The 20,308-nt window shown below is 39.4% G+C and overlaps 1 protein-coding gene across 4 annotated transcripts in view; it reads left to right on the plus strand.

The window, feature by feature from the left end:
• SFMBT1 (Scm like with four mbt domains 1) overlaps positions 1-20,308 on the plus strand; it is a 112,501-nt gene that overhangs the window by 34,587 nt on the left and 57,606 nt on the right. For 2 of the 4 annotated variants that reach the window (XM_080672188.1, XM_080672187.1), the window contains exon 2: positions 14,779-14,933. In XM_080672188.1, coding sequence (XP_080528314.1) covers positions 14,906-14,933 — 28 coding nt within the window. In that variant the 5' untranslated portion in view covers positions 14,779-14,905. Of the gene's footprint in view, positions 1-14,778; positions 14,946-20,308 lie in introns of all 4 variants that reach the window. The other 2 variants (XM_080672186.1, XM_080672185.1) reach the window with 1 other exon arrangement.

The following is a 20,308-nucleotide window of genomic DNA, read 5'->3' on the forward strand; positions in this document are numbered from 1 at the left end:
AAGAATAAAAAATTATATTGTTTTTGATGAAATAAGTCTTCCCCACTCTGTACCTTGCCATATAAGGCAGAAAATTGAAAAGCACAATTGTAGGCTTAATTTTTTCCTCTTATTTTAAATACTAGGGGCCCAGTGCATGAATTCGTGCACCTTGAAAGGAACTGTGGGCTGCGAGGCTGCAGTAGGCACAGGGGCCAGTCTCGGCCCATCCTCCGCACCCCTACCCGGCCCCTCCCGCTGCGTCCCACGGTCCCCTGTCTGCCGGAAATCCCCCTCCCGCCTGCCCCGCTTGCACCCGTTGATGGCGCGGAGTGATTGGGGCCGGCGCCAGCAGTGGGTGCGAGTGGCAGCTGCTGCTCCAATCGTCCCTCAGGAGCAGAAGGAGGTGGAGAAGCCTTAGGGGGCAATCAGGGCCAGCAACTGCTGCTTGCACCCGCTGATGGCACCAAGTGATCGGGACTGGCACTGGCAGTGGGTGCGAGCAGGGCCAGCACAGGTGTGAGTGCCGGGTGGGACCACCGTGCGTGGGAGCAAAGAATTTTCAGTAACCACCAGAGGCTCGCCCTGATGACAGCAACCGGCGCTCCGCCTTAGTCTGGCATTCCTGCTCACCTTCATTATCCCGCTGTGGCCAACGCCTGCCATGTTCCGCACACGCCCCCCGGTCAGCGCATGTCATAGGGACTGGTCGTTCGGTTGTTCCAGTTGTTTCGCTGTTTGGTCTATTTGCATATTAGCCTTTTATTATATAGGATAGCTCAGTGGTTGGCAAACTCATTAGTCAACAGAGCGGCAAACCGCGGCTTGTGAGCCACATGTGGCTTGCGAGCCGCAGTTTGCCGACCACTGGGATAGCTTAATTGAGTTATGGTTTACATGTTATAAAGTTCACCTATTTAAAGTATACAATTCAGTGTTTTTTAGTATATTTATAGAATTGTGCAGCCCTCATCATCAACTTAATTTTAGCACATTTTCATTATTCCAAAAAGAAACTTTGTACCCATTAGCAGTTACTCCCTGTTCCTCCTCCGCCTGCCTCCTCGGCCCTTCCTCCTTGACCTGAGGCAACCACCAATCCACTTTCTATCTCTAGTTTGCCTATTCTGGACATTTTGTATAAATGATATATGTGATCTTTTGTGATTTGCTTTTTTAACATAGTATAAAGTTTTTGAGATTCATCTATGTTGTAGCATGTATTAGTGCTTCATTTCTTTTTATTGCTAGATAATATTCTACTTTCTGGATGTATCACATTTTATTTATTCATTATTTGATGGAAATTTGGGTTGTGATAAATAATGCTGTTATGGACATTCATGTACAAGTTTTTGTGTGTAATATTTTTATTTCTCTTAGTTGAATGTACCTAGGAGTGGAATTGCTGGGTCATATGGAAACTTTATATTTAACTTTTTGAAAAAAATGCAAAACTGTTTTCCAAAGCGGTTGCATCCCACCAGAAATGTAAGAGGCTTTTAGTTTGTCACATTTTCTTTTTTTAAAAAATTTCAATTACAGTTGATGTTCAGTATCATTTTATATTTGTTTCAGATCAGTCTGTCCACATTTTGCTCTCTTTCTCTCTCTCTTTTTAAATGTATTTTTTATTGTTGATAGTATTACAGGTATCTCCTGTCTCACTTTTTATAGCCATCTTATGGCTTTACATGAGGAAACAGAAATTAAAACACAGTGAGATTCCATTACAAATTTATCACATGCAGATATTTAAAGGCAGTGAGTATGTGGAAGTGTTTTTTTTATCTGATTCAGAAATGATTTTGGCTTTTTAAATGACTTTTGTTGAGGTGAAGTTGCTTTATGCTTTGGGGTGGGGTCCGCCAGCTTCATGATTTCTCTCTGCTGTATTGACGTTTATGCTAGCTGTGTCTATTCACTCCTCCATCAGCACTCATGAAGGGCCTGTCTCTTCTCAAAACTCCCATCCTGTGTCCTAGGGACTGGACATCTGATTTTGTGATGTGAGAATAAAGAGTGTTGTAAAATTAACTATAAAAGCTTACGTGTAAAGATTATGGTTTTGAATTGCAGCTTGGTATGATGGAGAAAGAACTTATATTTTCGATTTGGCTGTCCTTTAGTAGTTGTATAACCTTGGGCAGTTAAATTAACTTCTTCAACCTTCATTTTCTGACCTTTGCTATGGGAATATTTCAAAGGGGGGTGGAATGGATGCGGTTACCATATTGCAGAGTGCCTCGCATACTTCCCTTCCTCCCTGACCTCAATACATTAAAAAAAAATTCTTCATAAGTTAGCCGTGTTCCTTCTTGAAGTAATTACAGCTACTAGTTAACTGATTATTATCTAAGAGTAACAAAATTGTGAGAGCAGTTTGGGGAAAGAAAAAATAAGAGTAAACATATTAATATGTTTAGTTATAATCATTTTCTGAAATGTGACATAACTGATGCAATTTTAAATCATTTTTATTTTTTAATCCTCACACGAGGATATTTTTTTCCATTGATCTTTAGAGAGAGAGTGGAAGTGAGGGAGGAGGGGTGGAGAGAAAAAGAGAGAAACATCGATGAGAGAGAGAGAGACACACATTGATTGGTTGCCTCCCACAGGCACCCTGACGCGGCTGGGGATTGAACCTACAACAGGTACGTGTCCTTGATAGGGAATCCTACCCTCGACCCTTTGGTCCACAGCTGGCCCTCTAACCACTGAACAAAAACCAGCCAGGGCTTAAATCACCCTTAATTCATATGAGTTACACTGCTTTTTGTTAATTCTAGATTATTCTGTTACTTTGAGGTATAAGTAATTAAAAATTCCTCACAGAAGATGTTTAGGTGTCCTGGTTAAATGTATTCTAAAACAAAATGTACTTTTTTGTTATAGTAATATGTAAGAATGTTTCTGATAAAAGCAGGGGAAAATGATAATAAAATCAACATTTTATTATTTCCTATTCTTTTATTGAAAATCATTAATATGTCCTTACCTGAAAAAATGCTTTTTTAATATGTGGTAAGATGGCCCCAGGCCGTGCTTTGTAAAGCATGAGGTTTGCATCCTGAATCAATGACTCAGAAAGTATAGTAAATGTCTCCTACATTTCAAATGAATTTAAGAATCCATAGGAATCTGTTGTTCAGAATTCTTTTGTCTTATGGCATATTCTTGCATTCTGTTCAGTATTAAGCAATTCAGAACCAGTAGTGGATAGAAAGGTGAATTTAGCAGAATATTTGCCTCTGGTCAGCTTTGAACAACCCAGTCATATGCCACTAAGAGTTGTTCTCATGTCATATTCTGCCCATTCTAAGTGTATATATTACTTATGGTTCCCTCTGTAGAAGAGCTTATTCTTCAGGGGGAGGATTGAAGAATGGCTATTTTTATTATTTTGAATATAGACTAATGCATAAGTTGTAACTAATGCATAAGTTATGACTGGGTTGGACTGTCTGCATTTAAGGCTCAGCACTGGAATCAGATAGAAAATGTTCTTTTTCATTCAGCCAGTAAGTGTTTTTGCCATTATAATCAATTCCTCTAGCACTACTAGTCCTATAGCAAGTTTCTAGATGATTGTGATTGGTCTTTCAGATATTTTACTTGTAAAAATGTGGTTTAGGATTTGGGAAAAGTGGAATGAAATATTTGTAATTTTTTATAGCATAACAATCTTTGTATTTTTGTTGTTAGTCTCTTTAGCATTCAGTTTTGAGAGATGTTAGCTTTTCAGCTGTAAAGCAGGTGGAATATGCTTTAATTAGTATATGCTATTTTGTTATATTTATAGCTGAACTCCATTTGTTGGTCATGGAATTGAGCCTGCAAAAACTAAATTGTGTCAGTCATTTCCCTTTAATTTTAGCACCCTAAGTCATATGCATGATGGGCCCTAACCTTTGAGTTTATTGGTCAGTGTTTTGCTAATAATAATAATAAAAAAAAGGATTATAAGAACTGCCTGACATTGCTGCCCTCTTTAAGAGGCCTTACTCATTTGTTGCCCAGATACCTAAATATACACTTACTTTTCATTCATTGTATTCACTTTGTGCCTACCCATTCTCAGCCCTATCCTCACAGCCTCTGCTTCTTCCACACAGCAGGAAGTCTCCCAGGGGTGCTGTGGTCTTTGCCTTGGAGATCTAGTGCCATTTCTCAGTCTTCTTTCTCCTTCCTTTCCTATTTGGCTTTGTTGATGGTACACTCTTTGTGAGGAGGTTTTCTAATTTCCTCTCTATTTAATGTGTATGAGTGACTCTCATAGTGGATGACAAAAAGCGTTAATTCCTTTCCCCCTTTTTTCTTACCTCCTGTTCTTCATTCTCTGTTCTTTCTCCTTGGGTTTTTCTGATATATAGCTACTTGCACTCTGCGGGCTGACTTGTAAATTTACAGCGTAGCCTGTCTCATACTTTGTTGTCTGACAGCAGCCTGGTTTTTAGCTACTTCCGGAACTCTAAACCTGGGTGGCCCTCTCTTGACCCCAGAATCCATAGAAGTCACAGTGGAATGCACCAGTCTTTGGCATGCCCCCAGTCCCAGCTCAGTTCTTCTTCACTACTATTTGGCCTTTTACATGATAGAATTTGGAGTCATTTCTGATTTTTCTGTTGCTTCCTACTTTACAGTGTCTCTTAGGTTCAGTCTTTCTTACCGTTCTGATGGCTGCTTCTCTGCCTTTCAACCAGGCCTTCAGCTTTTCATATCTGGGCTAGCCCAGCACCTCCCTGCTGGTCTGCCTCTAGTCCTAACTGTCCTTTAACTGTGTGTGTGTGTGTGAGAGAGCAGACAGACAAACTTTAAAATGTAGTAATTCTCAAATCTTTCCTGTTTGTTGCCTTTTGTGTAGTATATAACTTCTGCATGCTATGTAGACTCTTCTGTGTGGCCTTGTTTATCCTGTACACCAGCAGACTGATCTTCCCTGTCACCTTACATGCAAGCATGTCCCCTTCCTACACACACACAAATACACACACACAGCTGATGCCTGCCTTGCTGCCTTTTGCATGTTGTTGGCCCTTCTTGGAATGTCTTTCACTCCGTTCTTTACCTTTTCATAGTTCTGTTCATCCTTCAAGATGAAGTTCATGCTTTGCTTTTTGGTGAAGCTCTTTGCAGCTATCTTGACCCACAGCTAATGCTCCCTTCTCTTCCTGCATTTCAAAAATATTTGCCGTGGCTCTATCCATACTGTAAAACCCTTTAGGGCAAGACTGAGCTTTGCATCATGCTCAGCCATCCCTAGGGTAGTGCCAGAAACAAAGGAGGTGCTCAGTAGAGGATGGAGGTAAATCAGGAGAACGGTCAAGAAAATGTAAACATACAGGTTTCTAATAGTGTAGGTCAGTGGTCGGCAAACTCATTAGTCAACAGAGCCAAATATCAACAGTACAACGATTGAAATTTCTTTTGAGAGCCAAATTTTTTAAACTTAAACTTCTTCTAACGCCACTTCTTCAAAATAGATTCACCCAGGCCGTGGTATTTTGTGGAAGAGCCACACTCAAGGGGCCAAAGAGCCGCATGTGGCTCATGAGCCGCAGTTTGCCGACCACTGGTGTAGGTTAGTGGTCAGCAAATTGCGGCTCGCGAGCCGTGGTTTGCTGCTCTGTTGACTAATGAGTTTGCCGACCACTGACCTAGACTCTCGATTCCAATAATTACAGGCTGTTGTTGTTCCTTGTGATTAAGCCCCTATCCCAGGGGTCGGCAAACTCATTAGTCAACAGAGCGGCAAACCGCTGGTATAGGAACAAGTTGAATGTGTAAGTGACTCATGTGTTTAAAAGCCAAACTTTTTCCCTCTGTATTCTCTCAAATTCTCAGTCGATTAACAACATGGTTGTTCAAAACTAGGGGTTCTTGTCCTGGCCGGCTTTCTTTTTTTCTTTTTGTCTGGCCGGTTTTGCTCAGTGGTTAGAGTGTCAGCTTGTGGCCAGAGGGTTTGATTTCTGGTCAAGGGCACATGCCTAGGTTGCGCCAGTTGGGGCAAGTGCGGGAGGCAACCAATGGATGTGTCTCTCATGTGGAAGTTTCTCTACCCTTCCCCCTTCCTTTCCACTCTCTCTAGAAATCAATGGAAAAAATAACCTGGAGTGAGGATTAAAATACAAAACAAAACAAAAAACCCTTCTTAAGCCTTTTGGTATTCATGTATCCCTTTGGTAAACTAGTGAAGCTGGTGGACTTGTTCTCGATTAATGATTTTTTTAAAAAATATATTTTATTGATATTTTACAGAGAGGAAAGGAGAGGGACAGAGAGTTAGAAACATCGATGAGAGAGAAACATCGATCAGCTGCCTCCTGCACACCCCCTACTGGGGATGCGCCTGCAACCAAGGTACATGCCCCTGACCAGAATCGAACCTGGGACCCTTCAGTCCGCAGGCCGACGCTCTATCCACTGAGCCAAACCAGTCAGGGCTCGATTAATGGTTTTAAATAAATAAAATACATAGGATTGCCCTGGCTGGTTGGCTCAGTTGATTGGCGCGTTGTCCTGTACACCAAAATGTTGTGGGCTTGATTCCTGGTCAGGACACATACCTCGGTGTATATAGGAGGCAACCGATCAATGTTTCTCACATTGATGTTTCTTTCTCTCTCCCTCCCTCTTCCTCTCTATCTAAAAAATCAATAAAACATATCCTCGGGTGAGGATTAAAAAAAAAGAAAATTACACAGAATTAAAAAGGAAATCAGTTATATATAGATCTGTATAAACTGTAATGTGATAGGAAAATATTTGTTCGGTGGTGGCAAAGTTACTACTGATGTTCCTGTGATTTGTTGCCTACACTCTTATTGGAAGGAAATCTTAAACTTCTATTTGAGGTTAGTGAAAGCAAATGTAAAAACTTTCATTCAAATCCACAGACCCCTGAGTTCTCTTCATGGACCCTAGGACGCCAGGTCGAGAACCTTTCTTTAAACAGCAGGAATAAGAGAAACTGCTTAAAGTAGAAAGACATTTTGAGAAATTTATCTCATATAACACTGTTGCTGATTTTTAGTAAACAAGTTTGGGATAGGAGAGTAGACAGGATCATTGTGAATTGCTGAGGATGCTGATGGACAAAGACTTAGTGGTTAAATGATTTGTTTTACACAGATAACATTTTGAGAACTGTGTAACGGAATAATTTCTTGAGTGCATAGGGTACAGAAATACCTTTCAAACACGGGTGTTGTGTCTTTCTTATTCACATTTGGAAATGACAGAGATAACACTGGGAAAATTTATGAATTTTAGAGTAAGAGAGACCTGAATTCTGAGTAAGTTTCTTAATATTGCTTGAGCCTTGATTTCCTCCCCTGTAAAATAATAACACTTCCTTCAGAGAAGATGAAATGGGAGCATGTCAGGTGCCTGGTGCTCCAGACCAATGTTGTGTCTCTGTGATGGGAGACGCTTCGCCTTGCCTTGTGTAAGTCCAGTCTCATTTCCTTATCTGTAAAGCAAGGGTGTCAGCGTAAAGGATCTTTAACATCCCTTAAGCCTGAGGAGTGTTTGAGATCAGGAAGCCTACTTTGAAGGCTCACTAAGATGTACACTTGTTAAGTAATCTATTAAGGAATAGATTAAGGAATCTGTAAGTAGATTGCTTGGAAATGGGAGAGAACTAGTTTTGAGTGTTTATAATCTGATAGGCATCTCAAACATGCCATCTTATTTCATCCTCACAGCCACTCTATAAAAAAGGTGTTTTTTCCACTTTCATTGATAAAGATATCGAGACCCCTCAAAAGGGTGAAACATCTTCCACGGTCATGTAATGAAGTAGAGTTTGAAGTCAGTAAACGTCCTCTGAAAACCAGAAGTGCCTATGTTATGTCTCTCTATATATTTTTGGTTAAATCTCTACACCTTTTAAACAACAACAAAACCCCAATGCTCCTCCTCTTTTCCCCCTAAAAACTATGTTTTTCTCCTGCCATTAATTATTTAAGTAAACTTAAATACAACACTACAATGGTTGCCAGTTTTCTAAGATCAGCAGTTACCAATCTATTCCACTTTCTAGCATGTAATACAAAAGTATATGATTTTCAATCCTTAATAATACTGACTATACTACACTAGTTTTCATGTTTTATTTAAAAATCATCTTTACAAAATATAAAACTTTTCATTCTTGGACATAACTATCATTGAAACAGAGACAGGTGCCTGAAGTCATCAAAACGAGTGGAAAAGAATTCAAAGCCTTGTTATTTGCAGATTAACAAAAAGCAGCCATAAGGCAAATAACTGGTTATTAATTTTTCTCAGAGGAAAAAATATCCAGCTTGTGTTCCAAAGGCTGGTTGTTTTTTAGGATGTGGAGAGGGTAGAGAAAACAAGATTATTTTAATTGTATTTAAGCTGTTCAGAAAATAAATGAGCTAGTTGGTCAAAATACAGCCCCTCACTCAGGAAAAACCAAGCACACACTGCATCAACATGTTTTTCCTCAATATTTTCTCACAGGACCTGAGACTATAAATACAGTATTATTCCCTATTAAAGTATGAAAAAGAATTTGGTTCAGTTGTTTAAGTTTACACTAAATTCTTCCAAAATGATAATTTGAAGATTATCACAAGCTTAGCCACATCAAGGTTGGAATTTCATGGCCTACAGTCAGTTGACAGGACACTCAGTCAATCCTCGCTGACTTGGAAACCAAAACCCAATGATTGAAGAGCCTTCCTGTCAAATCTAACTATGAAAAAGTCATAAGCTTACTTCAGATTCCTCTCAAAGCAACCTTTTAAGAAATAAAAAGATCAATAAGCCATTCAAACACTTGACTGAATCTTTAAGAAAATGTCAAACAAATTCAGATTGCTAGTTAGATTTCAAAGAGCCACCTTACTGAAAAGTCTCGTCAAGAAGGAAGGGAAAGAGCTCAGCTGGTATGGCTCAGTGGTTGAGCAACAACCTATCAACCAGTAGGTCAATTCCGGTCAGTGCATGTGCCCAGGTTGCAGTCTTAATCCCCAATAGGGGGCGAGTAGGAGGCAGCTGATCAATGATTCTCTCTCATCATTGATGTTTCTATCCCTCTATCCCTTCCTCTCTGAAATCAATAAAAAAAATATATATATATTTTTAAAAAGTAAGAAAGAAGGGAAGGAAAGTGTTCGCAACTTCAGCAAATACTATGATGAGAACTTTTACACATTATGGAATTTTGGCCTTGGGAATTTTGACATTAGCACACTGTAAAACAAATAAACCTAATAAATAAACATTACTACAGTAGGGTTTACCCGGTCAACATTGCAATTTTGAAGAGATATTGACAGAGTGGGGTAAAGTATGAAGAAAAGAAAATAATTTTTCCATTCATCAAATGATAAGTGATGAAGTTCAAAATATAAACATTTTTTCCTTTTGCTCCCCCCTCAATACTTAAATACTTCATACTCAAATCACTGTCTTATTTTCAAACATTTGCTTAGTGCCTGACTACCCCCTAACTGCCCCCCCTGCTGGCCTGGCCGCCCCCTAACTGCTCCCCTGCCGGCCTGGTCACCCCCTAACTGCTCTCTTGCTGGCTTACCTGCTTGCCTGATTACCCCTAACTGCTTCTGCTTGCCGGCCTGATTGCCCCCTAAATGGTCCCCTGCCAGACTGGCCGCCCCCTAACTGCTCCTCTGCTGGCCTGGTCTTCCCTAACTGCCTCCCTGTGGCCTGGTCACCCCCTAACTGCTCTCCTTGCTGACCTTATCGCCCCCTAACTGGTTCTCTGCCAGCCTGGTCGTCCCCTAACTGCCCCCCTGCTGGCCTGGTCACCCCTTAACTGCCCCCCTGCTGGCCTGGTCACCCCCGAACTGCTCCCCCCCCCCCTTGCTGGCCTGGTTCCCGCCTAACTGCTGGCCTGGTCGCCCACTAACTGTCTGGAAGGAAGTCGGACGTCCGGAAGATGTCCGGTTGACCTGGTCTAATTAGAATATTACCCTTTTGTTAGTATAGATATAGATGCTGTGTAGGTGCATGCAGTGATTTTGAGGGATAGTAAGCTATCCAAAGGTCCTTGGTATTCACAACTGATAATCTGCTTATTTTAGGGCCTTAAATTCTTTATAAAATTCCAGTGAAAATTTCACAGCCCCTGTGATTATAGTCTAGGAGTCTTTAAAGTCTAACAAAGTTTTTAAAAATACCTGTGTGCTTAATATAACAAAACAAAAGGGCAAAAACCCAAAGCATCTGGCCTTAAAATCACCCTTTGAAGGCTTTGAGGAGAAAGAGAGTTAAAATTTTGTGAATGATTGGACAAGAGGCAGCCTCCAGGGATCTGGGCACGTGAATCACTGCTTCTCTCTGCCCCTGGGGTGAGGCAGAAGCTTCCTGCTCCTTAGTGCAAAGGCTTTGCTTCTGTGCTTTCCTCCTGAGTCTCTATGAAAAGCTTGTACCATCTGTGCTCTTCACCTGGTAAGGAGAGCATCCGTTTCTCCACATCTTCTCCCAAATTGGATGTTATTAATCTTTTATTTTTGCCAGTCTGATTGAAAAATAACTCGTAGCTATTGATGTTGAACATATTATCATTATTGGTCAATTGCATTTCTTTTGTAAAATTTCTGTTCATACCTTTTTTTCCCCTATTAGGTTTGTTTTTTTCTTCATTGATGAATATGGGCTTTCTGCTGTGATTATGGCTATTAATCCTTTGTCTATTATAAATGTTGGAAATATTTTCTTCTAGTCGGAAGCTTGGCTTTTAAAGTTGTTTTTGCCAATCAGAAATTTTAAATGTTTATGTGGTCAAATGTAATCTATTTTATGGCTTCCTTGCTTAAGAAGTATACCCCAAAGTTATGCTTATAACTACTATATTCTCTTGTGTTTTCTTTTTAATTTGTTTGGAGTCTTGTTTTTCATGTTTTGCTCTTTTAATTCACCTAGAATTTTTTAATGTGACAGCATGAAATAAGGATCTAATTTTTTCCCTTCTCTGAATAGTTTTCCAATTCTTACACGCTATTTGTTTGTTCACCCTTTCACAATTGATATGCGATTCCATTTGATCACAGACTATACTCTCATGTAAATGGATCTACTTCTCAATCTTATTCTACGTTATCCATGTACTTGGCTTTTCTTGTACTAATACCACACTGTGTTCATATTTTAATTGGTTTCAAAGAGGAAGAAAGAGGGAGAGAAATAGAAACATCAATGATGAGAGAGAATCATTGATTGGCTGCCTCCTGCACGTTCCCCACTGGGGATTGAGCCCGCAACCCGAGCTGAGCATGTGCCCCTACTGGGAATCAAACCTCGACCACCTGATTCATAGGTTGTTGCTTAACCACTGAGCTACACTGGTGGGCTATCAGACTTATATTTTTATCTCCATAGTTAGACATGTAGCAGATTAAAAACAACAGCAACAAACAACTAATGAAGCAATAGATCTCTACCCCTAATAGGTAAGTTATTTGGCATTTGACAGATGGAAGCACAATATTTAATTAAGATAATCTGTCAAATAGGACATGTACAAGATCAGGGAGTGATGATTGACTTGTAGAGAGTGAAAAGTCAACAGAAATCTATAGGTGTTAGGAAATAAAAAATACAGTGACTGTACCACTAGCTTCCTGTCAAGGTTAGGGCCAACTGCAGATCTGCCAAAAACAAGAGCATCTGATTTGCTGAATGTTTGCACTTACCAAATTTAAGAGTGTATTTGGAATTATTATTGGATTTTCATCTGTTGAGTAGAGGGATAGGAGTGTAAATTCAAAGATTTCAATGGAAATTTTCCATAACTTACTCTATCGATTGATCGATCAATACATCGACCTACCTACCTACCTACCTACCTACCTACCTACCTAGATAAACTGCCAGGTAAATGTTTATTGAATTAAAGTATTTTGTTGCAACCACCATACATACTGGATACATATATCTTTAGAGCCACACTGACTTCCTGTCCTTCCTAAGTGCTTTAAAAGTTATTTGTTGGACATGTCAGGTCATTTGGCTGAGGAATCATCCTACAGAAGTCTCTCTCGCATTATTGTAACTTTTCACATATTCTTACTCATTGTTTCATTCTAAGCCTTGGAAACAAAGTTCATTAACACTAAGCGTAGTATAGGCTTAGACGCAGGGGTGGGCAAACTTTTTGACTCGAGGGCCACAATGGGTTCTTAAACTGGACCGGAGGGCCGGAACAAAAGCATGGATGGAGTGTTTGTGTGAACTAATATAAATTCAAAGTAAAGGAGCGGAGGGGAGAGCAAGAGAACCGGATAGAACAGCCGGATCCGGCCCCCGGGCCGTAGTTTGCCCACGGCTGGCTTAGAGTGTGGATTGCATGTGTGGACTCGATTGTTGTTCAGGTGGCTTTTAAATCTTTTAAAAAACCTGTTAAAAGGTTAATTATTCCATGGTGGTTTTGTTTGATGTATCACTAAAAATGAAATAGTGAATTCAGTGTGATTTTTATTCTAACTGGGTTTTGTGTTTATGTGCATGTGTAATCAAAGCTTGTTTTGCACACTTAGCTTTTTACATTTTTATTTATATTTCTTAGAAGTGTTTCAGATTTTAGTATGGCTCATTCTGGCTTCAAGTCTTATTTGCATCCCCTATAACTATATAGGCATCTATTTAGTTTACTGAAATATTCTAAATAAAATGAGCAAGGTCCAGATCATTTAGTTCAGGATAACTTATTTGAATAAATAACTTTTGATATATTCTAGTCACCAAAAAAGGAAGTATGCTACCAAACTCAACAATAAAATAAAGAGCGTAAAACAACTTAACATGAATAGGAAATAGATGGAATAAAAGGAAAAAAATGAAAGGTGAATTAAATGTCCATATTCTAAGCTGGATATTTTATGGCTTTTTTTCTCCATCACTACGTAAGAAGGTAGCAAACTAGCAATAAAGAGAGAGATCTAACATGTTCCACGGCAAAAGGCTTCATCAGTTTATTTCTCATGATCCTATTAATGCAATGAGCTGGTTGATTGTTCTTTGGTTAAAATTAAGTAATGTAAGATTGAACAAAAAAGAACAAAAAGGAACTCATGGACATGGACAACAGTGTGATGATTGTAGGAGGGAGGGGGGTTTGGGGAAGGTAGAAGAGGGTATGTGGGGATAAATGATGATGGAAAAAATTAAATTATGCCCTAACTGGTTTGGCTCAGTGGATAGAGCGTCGGCCTGTGGACTGAAAGGTCCCAGGTTCGATTCCAGTTAGGGGCATGTACCTTGGTTGTGGGCACATCCCCATAGGAGGTGTGCAGGAGGCGGCTGATCGATGTTTCTAACTCTCTGTCCCTCTCCCTTCCTCTCTGTAAAAAAATCAATAAACTATATTTAAAAAAATAATAATAAATTAAATTTAAAGCAGAATAAAGCTTCTCTGCTTAAAAAAGAAAAGAGAAAGGGTATCACAGTGTTCACTTTTCAGCTACATAGGACTTGCATTTCTCCCAACTCATGTCTTTTTGGCTTTGAAACTTAATTTGTTGTTGCTGCTGTTATTATTTTGTACTGTGTGGTTCTCAAATATGCTGGCATATTTCAAGAGTTTATGAATATAAGCAGTGGTGACATCTTCAAAGCATAGCAAACCTACAGGTATTTACTTAGCACTAGCTTTGTTATATCAAACCCATGATGAAGTGTTAAGACTTTATACTGTATGTAGAGATGATACACTAAATTACTGTCATAGTAACTTGAAGAATTAACTCAGTGTTTTCTATGTAGCCAGCTCTGTGCTAAGTGCTCTTCTGTCCAGTGAAGTAGGTACAGTTTTTTCCTTTTACAAATGATGCCATTGGCACAAATAAGTCGAGTCATTTGTTAAAAGTCACATAGCCAAGTAAACAATGAACACAGAGTGATGTAAATATTTTAACATTGGATTAGAGTGATGGTTACACAACTCTGTAAATTTACTAAAAATTATTGAATTGTATACTTAAAATGGTAAATTTTGATATGTGAATTATATTCCAATAAAACTTTTAAAAAAGAATAAATGGGTTCAGAGCTTATTTTGGAGGGGTTCTCTTTTATAAGTATAATTGTAAACTAATATAGTTGATACTTTTTGGTTCTGCATAGTATTTTAGGTAAGTGGAATGGAAAACTGAATAAGGTAATACACTGTATCTTAAGTATCATTCATTAGGTAAGACAGAACATTGAAAGGTAACCCTCCACCCTCATATATTCATTAAGAGTTAGAGTTTTGCCGAAACCGGTTTGGCTCAGTGGATAGAGCGTCGGCCTGCGGACTGAAGGGTCCCGGGTTCGATTCCGGTCAAGGGCATGTACCTTGGTTGCGGGCACATCCCCAGTGGGAGGTGTGCAGGAGGCGGCTGATCGATGTTTCTCTCTCATCGATGTTTCTAAGCTCTCTATCCCTCTCCCTTCCTCTCTGTAAAAATACCAATAAAATATATTAAAAAAAAAAAAGAGTTAGAGTTTTTATGGATAGGAATTAAGGAGCTAAGTATTATAATCTAAGTTTAAAGGGTAGTGATTCAAATATATGTTAATCTCTTGTGATTTTTAGATATCAAGATCTTGATAGCATGCTCTCTCTACACACATACACACACACATACACACACACACAGTCTTCAATATTAGAAAAGGTATTGATATTTTCTCTAATCTCATCTATACTGCCAATGTGTTTTTGTTTTATCTGCCCTCTCAACCCACTGGAATGCCATGTCTTATGAATGAGTAAACACACTTGGACTTCAGGCTATTTATATGTTCTGTTTTTATTTTTAGCACTTTCATTTTATTTGGAGCCTTGGATGCCCATTGACGGATGCTTGAGACCTGCAAGTAATCTTCAGATCATAGCAGAACTGTAAGGCCCTTTGTATGGGAAGGAGATAGTCCGTGTGCTGTGGAAATGAACGGGGAGCAGCAGCTTGATGCAGGTATTGGTTTTGGTGAGCAGAATTCCTTCTTCAGAGTGCAGAATCATATTACCTTCCTGTGTGACATTGTCTGACTTACTTTCTAACACTAAAGAGAGAGAGCTGGTTGAGGATATGAGTTGTCTTTCTCTGTACCTGGCAGAGAGCCTGGCACTAGGGCATACTCACAATGTTTCCTGAAAAACTAAACTTTTATGAATAGACTTCTGTTTTGAAAAAAACAACATTTTAATTTTGATGGCTATTTTTGAATTATTTTGAAATAATTATATATTCATAGGAAGTTGCAACGATAATACTGACAGGTCCCCGGTATTCATCACCAGTTTCTACCATTAGTTACATCGCATATAAGTATAGTACAGTGTAAAAGCCAGGAAATTGACGTATGTAAAAAGTGTATGTAGTTCTGTGTCATTTTATCACATACTAGAGGCCCTGTTGCATGAAATTTGTGCACTCGGGGACGGTTCCCCCTCAGCGCAGCCTGCGCCCTCTCGCAGTCCGGGAGCCCTCGGGGGATGTCCGACTGACGACTTAGGCCCGTTCCCCGCCGAGCGGCAGTCAGACATCCTGAGCACTACCGCAGAGGCAGGAGATGCTCCTGCCACTGCCGCTGCGCTCGCCAGCCATGAGTCTGGCTTCTGGCTGAGCGGTTCTCCCCCTGTAGGAGTGCACTGACCACCAGGGTGCAGCTCTTGCATTGAGCGTCTGTCCCCTGGTGGTCAGTGCACATTGTAGCGACCGATCATTCTACCGTTCAGTCGATTTGCATATTAGCCTTTTATTATATAGGATAGATTCCTGTAACCACCACCTCAGTCAAGATACAGAACTGCTCCATCACCACAAAGAGCTCCGTATTCTACCCCTTCATACTTACACCTACTTTCTTTCCCCAGCCTTCCCTAAATTAGGCAACCATTAATCTGTTTTCTATCTCTATAATTTTGTCATTTCAGGAATATTACACATATAGAACCACATAGTATGTGACTTTTTGAGGTTGGCTTTTATCACTCAAAATAATGCCCTTGAGATCCATCCAAATTCTTGAATATATCAATAGTTTGTTCTCTTTTATTGCTGAGCAGTGTTCCATGGATATACTATAGCTTGGTAACTATTCATCTACTGTTGTACATTTTGGTTGCTTTCAATTTTGGGCTACTAAAAATAAAGCTGCTTGAGCAATAGTATACATTAGATTTCATTTTTCTGGGGTACATGTCTAGGAACACAATTGCTGGATCATCTACACCAGAGGTCCTCAAACTTTTTCAACAGGGGGCCAGTTCACTGTCCCTCAGACCGTTGGAGGGCCAGACTATAGTTTAAAAAAAAAAACTATGAACAAATTCCTATGCACACTGCGGGCCCGGGAGAAGTCGGCTGCTAAGCAGGACAGGCAGCGGCACCCGGCGGGCCAGATAAATGTCCTTGGCGGGCCGCATGTGGCCCGCGGGCCGTATTTTGAGGACGCCTGATCTACACTAATAAAAGAGAAAGATGCAAATTGACTGTACCTTCGCGATGCCCACCAACCAATCAGGAGTGTGTATGCAAATTAACCCAACAAAGATGGCGGGTTAATTTGCATACACAGGTGCCAAGCGGCCAGGGGCGGGACGCAGGCATTCCGCACTGCCTCAGCCGCTCCGGGCCTCTGGGCAGCATGGGAAGGTGGCAAGGTGGCTCCAGGCTGGAGCAAAGGCGGAACGGTGGCTCTGGCCGGAGTAAAGGCAGTGCTGGCAGCCAGGGGAAGGAAGGCCCATTCTTGCACGAATCTTCGTGCTTCGGGCCTCTAGTACATTTAATAAAGAAACTGCCAAACTATTTTCCAGGATGATTATACTGTTTTACATTCTCACCATCCGTGTGTGAGATGTAGTTTTTTCTCATTCTCACTATCATTTGCTATTGTCACTAATTTTTATTTAACTCTGATGGGCATCTAATAATGACAGCTTATCCTGATCTTAATTTTCATTTTCCTAATGGCTAGTGATGTTGAACATGTGCTGTATCCTCTTCAGCACAATGTTTTCATTTCTTTGGTTCGTTTATTGTTTGTCTGCCTTTTTTGTTTTTTTTTAATATATTTTTATTGATTTCAGAGAGTAAGGGAGAGGGAGAGAGAGTTAGAAACATCAATGATGAGACAGAATCATTGACTGGTTGCCTCCTGCACACCCCCTACTGGGGATCGAGCCTGCAACCCGGGCATGTGCCCTTGACTGGAATCAAAACCGGGACCCTTCAGTCTGCAGGCGGACGCTCTATCCATTGAGCCAAACCAGCTAGGGCCTTTTGTTGTTTTTTTCAATCCTCACCTGAGGATATTTTTCCATTGCTCTTTAGAAAGAGTAGAGGGAAGGGAGGGAAAGAGAGAGACACACATCAATCAATTGGTTGCCTCCCACACAAGCCCATACCGACTGGGATCAAACCCACAACCCAAGTACATGCCCTTGATCAGCAGTTGAACCTGAGACCCTTTGATGTGCGGGATGATGTTCTCACCAGCCAGGGCTGTATGTCTGCTTTTTAATTAATACTTATTTCTTTAAACATTGAGCTTTTAAAAAACCAGCTTTATTGAGGTATTTTTCTTTTTTTGAGGTATAATTGTGCCCTTATAGAGTGTACAGTTCAGTGGCTTGCAGCATATTCACAAAGTTTTGTGACCATCACTACTATTTATAAAACATTTTCATCACCCCCTAAAAGAAACAGCACTTGTTTCTTGTCCCACTCAGCCTCTGGCAACCAACATTCATCTACTTTCTGTCTGCATGGATTTACCTGTTTCTGCTTCCTTTTGATTAATGCTTATTTACATGGTATATCTTTTTCATTCTTATACCTTCAACCTGCCTATATATCATTATATTTGAAGTAAGTTTCTTATAACAGCACATAATCTTTTTTTAAATTTCAGTCTTATAATTATTATGTATTTAGACCTTCTACATTTAATGTAATTATTGGTAAGTTAGGGTTCAAGTGTGCTATTTTTGTTCATTTGTTTTCTGGGATTATTTTTGTCTTCTACCCCCTGCCTTCCTGTGGGTTACTTGAATATTTTTTTTTAGAATTCCATTTACATTTGTCTATAGTGTTTTTTAGTCTGTCTTTTTGTATGGCACTTTAGTGGTTGCTCTAGCATTACATTTTATGTACATAACTTATTAGTCTGCTGGTATCATCATTTTATTGGTTTGAGTCACATGTAGAAACTTTTCCTATTTTTATGTCTTTACCTTGTAATATAATTATCATAAATATTTCCTCTTCATATTTTGAGAACCATATCAGATATTAAAATTTTTGTTTCAACTTTCAAACATAATTTAGAAAACTCGAGAAGGAAAAATATTTTTAAATATTTTTACTCTTTCCATTGTTCTTCTTATACTAACTAGTTTTATTATTTATTTCTACTGTTCATTAAAAAATATAAACAGCCATAGCTGGTTTGGTTCAGTGGATAGAGCGTCGGCCCACGGACTGAAGGGTCCCAGTCAAGGGCATGAACCTCAGCTGCAGGCTCAATCCCTGGCCCTGGTCTGGTTGGGGTGCATGCTGGAGGCAACCAGTCAATGTGGCTCTCTCACATCCGCTGTTTCTCTCTCTCTCTCTCTCTCTCTCTCTCTCTTTCTCTCTCTCTCTCTCCACTCTCTCTAAAAATCAGTGGAAAAATATCCTCCGGTGTGGATTAACAAGAAAATTAAAAATAAACAAATAGGTTTGAGTATGTACAGATATATTTATTTCTATACCTCTCTCACCATACACAAAAGTAGAGATACAATAAAAACTGATTTGTAGTTTCCAGTTTCACTGAATATATACTGGAAAGTATCCCACAGCAGTATGTAGAAATTGTTCTCATTCCTTTTTACAGCTGTATAGTGCTGGATGTATAAACCATAGATCGTTCAGCCAGTTCCTTATTGATGGACATTGGGTCTTTGCAGTCTTGATATCACAAGTAGTGCTGCAGTGAATAGCTTGTACATACGTCTTTTTGTATTTTGCCAGCATATCTTTGGAATAGATTCCTAGAAGTGGGATTGCTGGATCAAAAGGTAAATACAGATACCATTTTGCTAGATATTGCCAAGTTTTCTTTCACTAGGGTTGTATCATTATGCTTCACCTGCTTAACTTTAGCCTCACCATAGAGTATGTTGTCAAAGTTTGGAATTTTTCCCAATGTGATATTTCAGTGTAGTTTTAATTTGCATTTCTCTTAAAAATGAGTAGATTTTCATATCTTTCCATATGTTCCAGGACCTTTGAATTTCTTTTTTATAAATTTTCTTTTCCTGTATTTTGCTCATTTTTCTATCCAGTCATTAACCTGTTTCTTCTCCATTCTTGAATAGTTTCTCATGTATGAGAAACTTTAGTTCCTTAGCTCATTATTTTTATTGTTGTTGTTTATTTTTATTTTTAAATTAGCACGCTGTTTCAGGGACTAGGGTCCTCCTAAGGACTATGAGTGTTCAGCCCTGCTATGTGTCAGTAATGGAAATTGACTTTCTACTGGCCCATACTTCTAGGATATTTCCAATGTAGTCTTTGTTGGCTTGTTATATTTCTAGTGAAAAATTTCAAATACATAAAAATGAGTGGGAAACAATGTAAGAACACCCACATAGCTACCCTGAAGAATTAGTAAATGTTAACATTGTCTTACATTTCTTTCCATTGTTTTTATTGTGGTAAAATATCCATTGTACACAGTTTACCATTTTAACCATTTTTAAAAGAGTATATTGTTCATTGGCTTTAAGTACATTCGTATTGTTGTGCACTCATTACCACAGTCCATCCCTAGAACATTTTTCATTTTCTCAAACTGAAGCTCTATACTCATTAAACACAAACTCCTCATTCTCGTTGCCCCACAGTTCTGGAAACTACCATTTTTCTTTCTGCCTCTGTGAATTTGACTATTCTGGCTACCTCGTATATGTGGAATCATACGGTATTTATCCTCTCACAGGTGGCTTATTTCACTTAGCATAATGTCCTCTAGGTTCATCCATGTTGTATTATGTGGACGAATTCCTTCTTTTTTTTAAAGACTGAATAATACTCCATTAGATGGATGTATCACATTTTAATTTCTTTTTCTGTCGCTGGATACTTGGGTTGCTTCCACCTTTTGGGTTTTGTAAATATTGCTGCTGTGAACATTTGTGTTCAAATGTCTGTTTGAGTCTGCTTTCACTTCTTGTGGATATATACCCAGAAGTAGAATTGGTGGATCCTATGGCAGTTGTATTTTTAATTTTTGAGAAACCACCATATAGTTTTCCACAGTGGCTATATCATTTTACATTCCAACACCAGCAGTGCACAAA

The sequence above is a fragment of the Plecotus auritus genome (genome assembly GCF_963455305.1).
Source record: "Plecotus auritus genome assembly, chromosome: 6".
Classification (NCBI taxonomy): Eukaryota; Metazoa; Chordata; class Mammalia; order Chiroptera; family Vespertilionidae; genus Plecotus; species Plecotus auritus.